This window comes from Triticum aestivum, chromosome 6D (assembly GCF_018294505.1).
Source record: "Triticum aestivum cultivar Chinese Spring chromosome 6D, IWGSC CS RefSeq v2.1, whole genome shotgun sequence".
NCBI classification, from domain to species: Eukaryota; Viridiplantae; Streptophyta; class Magnoliopsida; order Poales; family Poaceae; genus Triticum; species Triticum aestivum.
The window spans coordinates 482124060-482136547 of NC_057811.1; the positions used below are offsets into that span (position 1 = coordinate 482124060).

Consider the following 12488-nt stretch of genomic DNA (forward strand, 5'->3'; position numbering starts at 1 on the left):
ACACAACTAATACATTCATATTGATCTTCCTTTTTAATAAAGATGCAAGAGATGCGGGATAAGCTCCTACCACGGGACCTCGTACGAGCAATTCAAGAGGAAATAGCGGGATTTTTGCTCGACCAGGTCATAGATCCCAAAGGAGAATACCATTACACCTAATGCCTGCATGTAATGATCTGCAAATTGTAGGAGAAATTGTATATTCCAAATTGTATATATATGTGTGTGTGTGTGTGTGTGTATGTGAATGGTCGTACGAGAAATTCGATGATATATACGAGAAATTCTATTTATATATATATATATGCATAACGTGTAGAGTATGTAGTAGCGTAAAATATGTTTGAAATGAAAAATAATTAAATGGAAAACACAAAATTAAAAGGAAAAATAAACACCTAAATCCTTTTAGTCTCGGTTGGTGTAACCAACCGGGACTAAAGGCCCCCAGCCCCCCGGCGCGGGCTCGTGCCACGTGGTGGGCCTTTGGTCCTGGGTCGTGACGAACCGGCACTAAAGGGGAGGGCCTTTAGTCCCCACCCTTTAGTGCCGGTTGGTGAACTGGGATTAAAGGTCCTTACGAACCGGGACTAAAGCCCAATTCTGCACTAGTGTATTTGCAAGCAAAGCGAGTATTACTACTACTTAAAAGTAGTCATTTTTTATAAAGGATGAATTTTATTAACTCAAAATGAAGTATTAAGAGGATATAAAAACAGTGAGCACACACCCGGCCTCTGCATAGCTATTGTAAGGGCATTTCCCGCATTAATGTTTTGGTGTTCATGACAATGCAATTTGTGGACTAACCGTGTACTTAAACTACACAGGTATACACTATGTGGCACAAGAAGTTTGGGCACCCCTCTGGATGGAAAAGAGAAAAGACGACATTTTCGACGCGTTATTTCTTTGGTCTGTGAAATCTATACTATTAAGAGGGGTCCGCACCGGAAGGTACATGGTGAATCAAACACGTGCACATCTACTTATTGCACCCACATATAGCCTTCTGTTTCGAGGAAAGAGCCTCAAATTCAACTAAGTGTAGGAATTCCATCACTAGCGGGGGTACCAGTTATCCGGTGCTTCCGGAACAACAACCGCCCGAGGGGTGATTCCCTCGGGTCAGGCAGTGTCCCACATGGTGGTGGTGTTGCAGTTGTACCGCTGCTCTCTAGAGATTGTACCGCCAGGGACTTAGCCACCCCACAAGGCACATCCGAACGGTTGTTTCGGCTGTAGTACCACCCCAACCACCGGAAAAGGGTGATTCCTTTCGGGTGGCTGGGCGGTAGTCGCCTGGTTGTCCCGGCTGCTATCCTTGCGGCGGTACAATCGGTGGTTTGAGGCGGTAGTACCACTTCGGACTTAGCGACTATAGGAGCTTGGACGCTGTGGTTGTTCTGGTCCATGTACCGGCCCTTGTATCGCAAATGGGTGACTCCGTTTGGGTACTAGGGTGGTACACAATGGTAGCTGTACAATTGTCCCTGCTGAATTGTATTCAACAGTACTACCAGTGGTACGGGCGATTGTATCGCACTGAGCATGGTAGGTTGGCAAAGCCACCTTGAGCGGTTGTACTGGACCCTAGTCCGGTTGTACCGCTCTCGAGTTACTCCGCGCTATAACGGTTGGATTTGGGAGACCCTGTATAAGAGGTGGTTCTTCCACCTCCCCACTCACCTCTTGTCAGTCTCTCTCCTCCATTGATGCCCTAAGAGCTTTCTTGCCCGATCTCCTTTTCTAGCCAACCAAACTTGTTGATTTCCTAGATCTACAATTCCACCAAAGAAAATTTGATTCCCCCGTATATTCACTTGTGGAACTTGTTACTCTTGGATGTTTGGGCACCCTAGACAAAAGAGGTCACCTCGAGGCCACATTCCATTGTGGTGAAGCTTCATGTGAAGGAAATATGCCCTAGAGGCAATAATAAAGTTGTTATTTTATATTTCCTTATTCATGATAAAGGTTTATTATTCATGCTAGAATTGTATTTATCGGAAACCTTAATACCTGTGTGAATACATAAACAAACACCGTGTCCCTAGTAAGCCTCTACTAGACTAGCTCGTTGATCAAAGATGGTTAAGGTTTGTTTATGCTAAGCCTCCATCACATGTGTTTGTTTATGCTAAGCCTCCATCACATGTGTTGTCATTTGATAATGGGATCACATCATTAGGATAATGATGTGATGGACAAGACCCATCTGTTAGCTTAGCATAATGATCGTTCAGATTTATTGCTATTGCTTTCTTCATGTCAAATACATATTCCTTCAACTATGAGATTATGCAACTCCCGGACACCGGAGGAATACCTTGTGTGCTATCAAACGTCACAACATAACTGGGTGATTATAAAGATGCTCTACAGATATCTCTGAAGGTGTTTGTTGAGTTGGCATAGATCGAGATTAGGATTTGTCACTCCGAGCATTGGAGAGGTATCTCTGGGACCTCTCGGTAATACACATCATAAGCTTGCAAGCAAACGACTATGGAGTTGGTCATGAGGTGATGTATTATGGAACGAGTAAAGGGACTTGCCGGTAACGAGATTGAACTAGGTATGAAGATACCGACGATCAAATCTCGAGCAAGTAACATACCGATGGACAAAGGGAATTACGTATGTTGTCATAACGGTTCGACCGATAAAGATCTTCGTAGAATATGTAGGAGCCAATATGGGTATCCAGGTTCCGCTATTGGTTATTGACCGGAGAGGTGTCTCGGTCATGTCTACATAGTTCGCGAACCCGTAGGGTCCTTACGCTTAATGTTCATTGACGATATAGTATTATATGAGTTATGTGATTTGGTGACCGAATGTTGTTCGGAGTCCCGGATGAGATCACGGACATGACGAGGAGTCTCGAAATGGTCAAGAGGTAAAGATTGGTATATACGACGATGGTATTCGGACACCGGAAGTGTTCCGGAGGGTACGGGGTACCTATCGGGTCACCAGAAGGGGTTCCGGACACCCCCGGCAAAAGATATGGGCCTTATGGGCCAAGAGGGAAAACACACCAGCCACAAGGGGCTGGTGCGCCCCCCATATGGGTCGGCCAAGAAGGAGAAGGAAAGAGGGGAAGGGAGAGGAAAGAGAGGGAATAGGATTCCCCCTTCCTTCCCTCTCCCCCTCTCTTTCCTTCCCCCTCCGGCAAATAAGGAAGGGGGGCACGTCACATGGGAGGACCCCAAGTAGGATTTGGCCTACTTGGGGCGCCCTCTTGGCTGCTCCCTCCTCCCCCACCTATATATATGTGGGAGGGGGCGCCTAGCACACCCAGACAATTGCCTAGCCGTGTGCGGCTCCCCCCTCCATCGTTTACCACCTCGGTCATATTTTCGTAGTGCTTAGGCGAAGCCCTGCGGAGATCACTTCACCATCACCGTCACCACGCCGTCGTGCTGACGGAACTCTACTACTTCGACGTCTTGCTGGATCAAGAAGGCGAGGGACGTCACCAGGCTGAACGTGTGCTGAACGCGGAGGTGCCGTACGTTCGGTACTAGATCGCTTGGATCGCGAAGAAAGTTCGACTACATCAAACTCGTTGTGAAACGCTTCCGCTTACAGTCTACGAGGGTACGTAGACACACTCTCCCCTCTCGTTGCTATGCATCTCCTAGATAGATCTTGCGTGGGCGTAGGAATTCTTTTTTGTTTTCATGCAACGTTCCCAACGTCATGGTGATGTTGGGAGCCTCCAATTAAGTTGTGAAGAGAGCTCCAACCTTTTTTGTAAAGGTTCGGTCGCCACCTTCAAGAGCACCGCTAGTGAATCACGACATCTTGCATCGTGCGAGGCGTGATGAGAATAAGGTGGTCCTAGTGACATCTTGGGGAGCATTTTGCCTCCATACCTCTCCAACGGAGACATACCTCCCCCAAAGGAGGGAACTTCGGCAACACATCCGGTATCCTCACTTGCGGTTACTTCATGCCTTTACTTTATGCAAGCTTTTATTGTGAGTTTATCTTGTACTTGCATTTGTTGTTGGTGTGCTTGTCATATAGTTTGTCCACCTAGTTGCATATCTAGGCAACCTATTTCTTGTTGAGCCTTAATTTTGTTAAAAGAACTTAAAAATTGTTAATCACCTATTCACCCCCCCCTCTCTAGTCGACCATATCGATCCTTTCAGCTATGGTGCATACATACAAAGCCAACGCACAAATAAATTACACTAGCAACTAACTAACAAAGTCATAAAAGACCGAAGTTATGGCATGGTGGAGTAAAAAAAGAACTTTGAAGCGGTCAAAACAATCATCAACAAGCTACAACGACAATCATATCTGCACCAACCATCTCTTGACATCACAAGTACAAAGAGAAGTGTTCTTCAACATTAACGCCTTCGTGAAAGGAAAAAACGCTCAAGTGTCGCCATCATCAAATCCCACTACCGAAGGCCGGATCATGAGTTTTAACCTGAAGAACAAGTCCGAGCAAATCCGAGCAATGCCTTCAATAAGGTAACGACACAAAAAACATTGTTATTGCTAGATATAACCAAATAAGGTCAGGCCTCGGGTTTTCACCTGGAGCTCGAGACCGATACTTGGGAAGCAACACCAAACTGAAGTCATCATGTGTTGTCACCACCACTTTTCGTGATCCAACGGTTATGTGCGTAACACGGTCTTGACATGAGAGGCCATGAAAGTGAAGACCATGCTCCACAAGCAGGCAGTCAAGCTGCAACAAGAGTCGGTCGCCACCAAAGGCTCTAAATAGCGAAGTTCGCTGTCACACATTGCATGGGATATTGAAGAGGAAGGTCATCAGCACCGTCAAAATCTCAATTCAGGATGCTCCGGCAATCCCGCACCATTCTCATGCTCTGTTGATCTCATTCGTGGTGGCAAAATCAGTCGGCAAAACATACTCGTCGTTGTCGCCGGATCTAAAGATTCCAGATCCCCCATCCCGTCGTGGCAATCACCTACCAGCACAGGACCACGCTATCACCTATGCGCCCCAGCAGAGAACCGTCATATTAGGACACAGTAGGCCACTACCGCCCGTCTACCTGCAGATGGGATCGTGACCATCGACATATCACACTAGAGATCGCCTGCCCGACTAGATAATCCAGGGCCGTCGATGGACATCCATGCCCTCCACCTCAAGCCATCATCCATATATCGCATGTACAGAGCAATGCCACAGACGCCGGATGAGGACCGATCCATGCAGCTGCAACGTCCCTAAGAACCACACCGGTGAGAGGCTACCCCTGCGATGTTCGTCGTCGCAAAGATGCCAGATCTGGGTCATGCCCTCCCCCAGCAGCAACCACCACCACAAATGCGCCCCACCGCATCCGCCCAACATCACGGCGCAGCACCACACCGCCGCACCTCTGTGCCCGACGCTCGCTTGTGCCACTTTGTCGAGCGTTGTACACCACGTTCGGCCCAGCATCACCAGGTGAGCCTACCCGCAAGCCACAACCAAAAGAAATGTCCCATCGCCACCTTCCCTGGCGCCCTCCCGGGCTTCGCAAGCGGTTCTCTGATGGCAACGCACCGAGAGAAGAGAAGGGAGGAGGGCCTAATGGCGGCGGCAGCTGGAGTTCCCCCGTGTCCCCAAGGGTGGGCGATGTAGAGGGACAAAGGGAGACTTAAAAGTAGTCATGCGTCCACAAGTTTTGTAATTTGTAAAATGCTCTAGTGTAAAGAAGCTCATTTAGAGGGAGGTGCATTGTCTTGGTCCACCACAGGCCAAGGCACCCTCTCACCTTCGTAGTCCACCATTAAGCACGAACTTTGTTTCCCACCAAGCATGTACTTTTTCTCTATCTTAAGGGTAGGCTTGGTATTTCCAAATACTCTTGACCTATATAAGTCTCATATGGTGGCCATTCACTTTCACTTGAATGCAACTCAAGCAAAAAATCATTTCAAGGCAGGCTTGGAGGTTAAGGTCATATTTAGACACATAGTAATACTTCTACCGACTACAATTGTCACATTATCCCTCTTTTTCTACAAAAAATTCCTTCACAGTTGTCTTTGTTAGCATAGGAGTAAGTTGCGCTCCACGATACGACCAAATCATACTATTTCTTCAACTTGTCACGACGGTGTGTAGATAAATCACCCGATCTACGACCAAATTTTCATTGTTTCTCCGACTCGTAACGGCAGTGTATAGATACGACGCCTGATCCGCTCCAGTATACGATCAATCTCTGCTATTTCTCCAATTTATAGCAACAGTGTCTAGATACACGACCCGATCTGCTCCAGATACCGCCAAGTCTCTACTACTTTTCCAAATTGTAACGGCAGCGGGTAGATAGAGCACACAGATCTGGAATAACGCGGTGGGCAGGGGCAGAGGAGCGAGCGGGGTTTTGGTGGATAAAAGCAGGGGAAAGTGATGCTAGGGTTTTACTACAAGGGTAGAAGCACTCGGGAAGCAGCGAGAACAAAAACCACCCACACACACAGACCCAAAAACCAAATCATCTGAGTTCACAGGGTTTTACCCGTTCCTCTCCTCCGCCCTCCCCCGTCCGGCCCCGGCGAGCGCTCGGGCGGCGAGGCCCTCCTCCGCCCTCCACCCCCTCCCCCCTCCCCCAGCCCGGAGGCCAGATCGGATCGGCGTGGCCCCTCTCCGCCCCGCGACGGGCTCCTGCCCCGACCCACCGGCCCCGTCGTACCAGACGCGGCTCTGAATCTCCGTCCCCTGCCGGCCGCCGCCGCGCGCGCTTCATCGCGCGCTCCGCCGCTCCCGCCCCCCTCCGCCCCGCCCGCAGTCTTTGCCCATTGGGCTCCAAAGGTACGGGCTTTGCTTGTTCGATTTCGTCCTACGATTGGATAAACCCCACCGACCTGCCCAATTTCCGGAGATCCGCCCCTGGCTGCTCGGTGAGCGCTCTGTTCTCCATTTCAGGCCAAGAAATGGTGTTCCGGAAGAAGTCCGAGGGAGGATCCGTTGTCCGGCGACCTCGCAAGCCACGGGACACGACTCTGGCTCCGGTACACAACTTTTCTTTTGTGACAGGCTCTTATACATATTTGATTCTGTAGTAAGCTTTCTTGGAAATGCATTTTGGGTCTGTTTGATGGCCAATTGTAATCCTTCCAGGTGAAGCGCTCCGCGAGGTTAAAGAAAAAGCAGATGTACGCTCTTGATCTGCTCGCCACAGTTGCAGAATCCTTGTCCTCAGATGAGGATGATTATTCCACCGAAAGCGACCAAGATGTAGCAGCAGCAAGTCATAATTCAGACAGGGCATCTGTTAAAGCAGAACAATTTGATGAAGCCCCGCAGCTCAATAGCACAGCATTGGAGAATGATTGCTGCAGAGGATATACAGTGGGCTGTGATGGTATCTGTGCCTCTCTCGGACAAACTAGCATACGCAAGACAGAGGACTTATCGACCCAGAATGTTGCTGATACAGTAGAGGGGTCACTAATAGAAAGGGCAGATGCGGACAACTTATTGACCCAAAACGTTGCTGATGCAGCAGCAGAGCCACTGATAGAAAAGAAGCCAGATGTGTTTGCTGAGGGCTCATTGGTTAGTTGTACAAAACCATCTCTATTGGATTGTGGTCTTGGCACAATTCCAGAGTATGGAACTATTGGAGTATGCCATCCTTGTTTCCCGACGTCGGCAGACGTTAAACAAGTGCATCAAGCCACACCTGCAATAATCAGAAGTCTGGTAGATGGCAATGCCGCAGCTCTGCATGGTTTGGTTGACACCATGGATCTGGATGTCAAACCTTCTGTGCTTAATTCTGAGAGTAGCTCAGGAGTGCACTTTGGTGGCCATGACAATGGCCATAGGGCTTCTCCATTCTATCCGGTTCAAGTGCAGCATGCTGCAGATATAGATAATGATGAAAAATCCACCAGGTGTGTGCTTCCAAGCACCTCAGGAAGCAAGGATGGTTATTTGCCAAATAAAGGTGACTGTAGAACAAGGAGATTGTTGTCCACCAGGATGAGGAAGGCAGCTCGTAATAAGATGTGTGGAGAGCTGCCCAATAAAGGTATTTGGAGTTGATCTCTATGTCCTCCACAGCTCCGTAGTTTCCATAAAAAGAATGATATTTCTTTTGCTATTCTATATCATTTACCATGATATGGGAAAAAATGATATAAAGTAGCAAGAGAAAGATTCGTTTCTTATGGAAACCGTGGAGCTGTGGAGGAAATGAAAATCAACCACTTACAGGTTCAGCTAAAAAAAAACTATATATCATTTCCGCTAGTTATAGCTGGAATTGTGCTGAATAGTGTTATTTTATTTAAAGGTAGCAAGTTCGGTGGAAAGAAGATATCCGCTACACGTCGGAGGGCGCAGATGCAACGAATGCTCAAGACAAAAAAAGTAGTTGAATGCTACTCTGCACAGCCATCTGATGAAGGGGTCCTAACTGAAAGTATGTACTCCCTCCGATCCAAAATAAGTTTTGTGGTTTTGGTTCAAATTGCCATTTTGAACCAAAACCACAACACTTATTTTGTATCGGAGGGAGTAGCATACTTGTATTGCCATTTTGCCTGGTATTTAAAGGGCACAAATTGCTTAGTACTATTCAATTGTAACATTTTACACAGTTGGTACAGCTTTAGCATTTGATGCACAGTATTGGATAGCCTCACTTCCTGTTTTGGTATACTTCCTAAAGTAAAATGCTGGTTGCCATTTCCAGCCAGTGGGACATCATGCTCCAGGGGAGGTCAGGATCCAACTTGTGCTTCTGAGTCCAGTCAAAGAAAGCCATGTGCTTCTGAGGGCTGTAATGGTAATCCTGGATATTTTCTGCAGTATTTACATACATGGAACGATTTCGTGATTCTTCGACACGATGACTTACTATTGTTTTCGTTTATTTCCAGTCAAGTTCATCATCAAGTCGTTCAACATTCCTGAGCTATCAATTGAGGTCCCTGAAAATGCAACAGTTGGTTCATTGAAGGTAAAACACTATATGTGCATCAAATTGTATAAAATAAGTATTGACTTATTAGCAACCATACACTCAATGTGTCTAGCAGGATATTCTCTTTATTCTTTGCTGTCAGTAATCTATTATCAGTAACATTATCTCCAATAGTTGTTTGTGGAAAATCAGTGAGCAGTCTGGCATGCCCTGTACAGAATTCAGAAATACATCATTGTTTAATGTCTAGCTGACTGATTTTTTAAATTCCAGCAATCTAAAATATTGTTATACTGAAAGGATGATGCATTTTAGCAGTAATTTTGATCTATCCAACATGGAAAAATTTAGTGGCATTTTTCCCCGTCTTGATGTATTACCATAATTGCTCTGCACTTAAAATATTTGTTGCTGTTACCTTCTTATGTTAAACATGTTTCAATTTTGTCTTCAGAGAATTGTAATGGATGCTGTTACTAGTAAAGTTGAAGGCAGCCTCAGTGTCAGTGTGCTACTTCAAGGGAAGATCATTCAAGATGACAATAAGACGCTTCATCAGGCTGGGATTTGCCACGGGGCAAAACCAGATAGCATAGGCTTCACACTGGAATGTGAAGCTAAGCAAGATTCTCGTCCTTCAGGAATAGCACCTGAAGAGATGGACTCCGCTGGTCCATCTGTTGTGAATCCGTTGTCGAAGTAAGTTACCCATAAAGCCACCTCTTCTCGCACTATTATACTGGAGATTTGCATTAGGTTTACTGATCAGAAAGAAGAAAAGCATTACCAAGATGCTTTGCAGATGTTTCAAAATATCATTTTGCTTGATCTCTGTTGTTTATGCTCATCTAAGGATTTCCTATACTCCACCATTTTCCAGGATAAAGTTCGAACAGCCTTTTATAAGCTGCACTCTGGGTGATTATCCCTATGAAGGGGCTGCGCAAGTCAGGCCAGAAATCTGCCAAGCGATCGTCCCCTATGGGACTTCAAACCCAGATGCGCTGGCCATCGTGCCGGTTGTTCCCAGGTCAAGGCAGAGGGACTTCGGGCAAAGGCGTAAGCGGAGGCCCTTCTCCGTTGCTGAGGTGGAGTTGCTGGTGGAAGCTGTGGAGCTGCTTGGTTTCGGCAGGTTTGTTTGTGCCCAGGATAGTTCTTCCATCACAGGGTCAGCGCAGATCACACCATTTCGTCTCATGTGACCCATCTTTGTCTTCTTCCTTCCAGGTGGAAAAACGTCAAGAACCATGCGTTTCGCGACAACGAGGAGAGGACCTATGTCGACCTCAAGGTAATCCCTTGAAAACGGCTGTGTGGAAAAACCTCAGAGTCGCTAGCCATCACCATCTTTTTTTTTTTTTGCGGGTAGCCATCACCATCTTTTGATCCTGGCACTGCTCCATTCCACCGCTAATTACCTCGCCGCCTGATGCTCCCCTGTAACTAGCCACTTGTTTGCCATGCGTATCTTTCTGCCAGTGTGAATGAAGCACTGGATTTTACTCATCATAGCGTGATAGTATAACACAGAAACTCTGTTATCCGTTCTTAAAGCTCGCTGAAACGTCTTTTCTGTGGAGCAGGACAAGTGGAAGAACCTGGTGCACACGGCGAGCATCCCCCCGCAGCTCCGGCGGGGCAGGGCGATCCCGCCGCAGGACCTCCTGGACCGAGTGCTGGCGGCGCAGGCCTACTGGACCGTGCACCACGCCAAGCGCGACGAGGAGGAAGGCAGAGACTAGACTGACCGATCCGCCCATCCCCGTGTAAAAAAAAAGAAGAGAGAGAGAGAAACGAAGCAACTGCGTGCGCCTGGTATTGCTGGATGAGAGTCAAATGCAATGCAATGTCAATGACAATGTGTGCACCTAGGGTGCCAGAGACCCCGGAGCGGGTCTGGGCCGCGTCTTGTTCTGCGACTGTTATGTATGGTTTCTATCTAGATTGTCAGTCAGTCAAAACCTGGTGCGGGTTCTGTCTGGGTTTGAGTATCAAATCTGTGGGTGTATGTAACTAGAAAATTTATGATGGTATGAAAATGAGGCAAACTCTTTGTCTGTCTGTCTGTCTGTTTGTCCATACACACATGGTGAAAGCTAGCCAGATATGTGATGTCTGTTTCTTCTATCTTGTGTGTGGGTCTCGGGTGTCTTTGAAAGGAGATGGATGGATGTTTTCCTTGATGGGATCTGTTGTGCATTTCCTTTGTTGGGATGGGATGCCACTCTGTTTGTTTGCAGTGGTGTGGTGAAGAATATGATGTAGCATCCATGGAGCATTTTGTTTCATGATGATGTCTACGCTGTAGTCTGCCGCTCGGGAAATAGGTTGCTTGGTCCATTTTGGAGCATGCACGTTTGCAACTTTTGCGGTGTTGGTATGATATATGTAGCGTAGAAATGGCAATGTATGAGAACATTACCATTATGATGATGATGATGATGATGATCTAGAGGGGGGCGTACAGTGAAGCTGGGCCAGCAGATAGAGCTGGTTCAGGAAAGGCCAATTGGGGAAGGCGTCAGGCCTGACGCCTGACTGGTGACGGCGGTTCAGCCCATGTGGATACGGATCAGCATGTGGGGTATATCCAGACGAAGAAATGGTCTCCTACTGTTTTTTATTATGCCGTGGTTTTCTCTATCTCTATACTAATTATAGGCATATTATTATACTACTTGTTCTGGTTAAAAAAAGAATGTAAGGTTTCATCTTTCGTTAGCTTCACACCACCTCTTCATCCCTCCTCCCACCTTTCACCGACTTTTCTCGGTTTTTGACCCCTTTCGGGTTTCATCAGACCAATCTTTGGTGATCCAATAAATCAGATCAATGTTTGGTATAACAATAAATTCATGGTCTGTAAATAAATTATTTCCTATGATAAAACTTGGTATCGGTAAGGCATCTTTGGCAACCCAATAATAAATATTAAATAGCAATAAATTCATGGTTCGTAAATAAATTATTTCATATGATAAAACTTGGTACCGGTAAGGCATCTTTGGCAACCCAATAATAAATATTAAATAGCAATAAATTCATGGTTCGTAAATAAATTATTTTATGTGATAAAAATTTGGTACCGATCAGACATCTTTGGTAACCCAATAAATAGCAATAAATTCATGGTCCGTGAACAAATGAATATCATCAATCTTTTATCTTTTGTAATCCAATAAAGAAGATCAATCATAACCTCACAAGCATATATCTATTTGTCAGTTTAAGCAATGACATAAAATCTACGTTTTATAAACAAAACATAATCTTATTTTATGTATATGTTTTCCATCAAGACTTGCCCCGTATGGTTCTCTTATTGCGTTAAAAAATATTTGGCCTCCATGGCAACGCACGGGCACATACCTACTTGAACAAAAAGGAGAGCTCATGCTCCCTCCGGCACGGTATAGTGCCCCCTCCGCTGGTGTTTGAGTTAAGCTTTTTTTTTGCGAAAGATGACCAGATTTATGAACATCTATAATAGTATTGGGCAAATCCAACACCCTAAACGTCTGCGAGCACGTAGTGCCGCAAGTCCCCTCA

The 12488-nt window shown here is 46.3% G+C and overlaps 1 protein-coding gene across 1 annotated transcript; it reads left to right on the top strand.

Moving 5' to 3' along the window:
- The first annotated feature begins 6473 nt into the window (after nucleotides 1-6473).
- Nucleotides 6474-11004, top strand: LOC123146176 (telomere-binding protein 1). The gene is made up of 10 exons (XM_044565765.1): nucleotides 6474-6817; nucleotides 6932-7017; nucleotides 7127-8042; nucleotides 8307-8435; nucleotides 8709-8801; nucleotides 8896-8975; nucleotides 9394-9638; nucleotides 9820-10071; nucleotides 10167-10230; nucleotides 10523-11004. The coding sequence occupies exons 2-10, from the start codon at nucleotides 6940-6942 to the stop codon at nucleotides 10679-10681; spliced, it is 2016 nt and encodes a 671-aa protein (XP_044421700.1). The 5' UTR covers nucleotides 6474-6817; nucleotides 6932-6939; the 3' UTR covers nucleotides 10682-11004.
- The last annotated feature ends 1484 nt before the right edge of the window (nucleotides 11005-12488 follow it).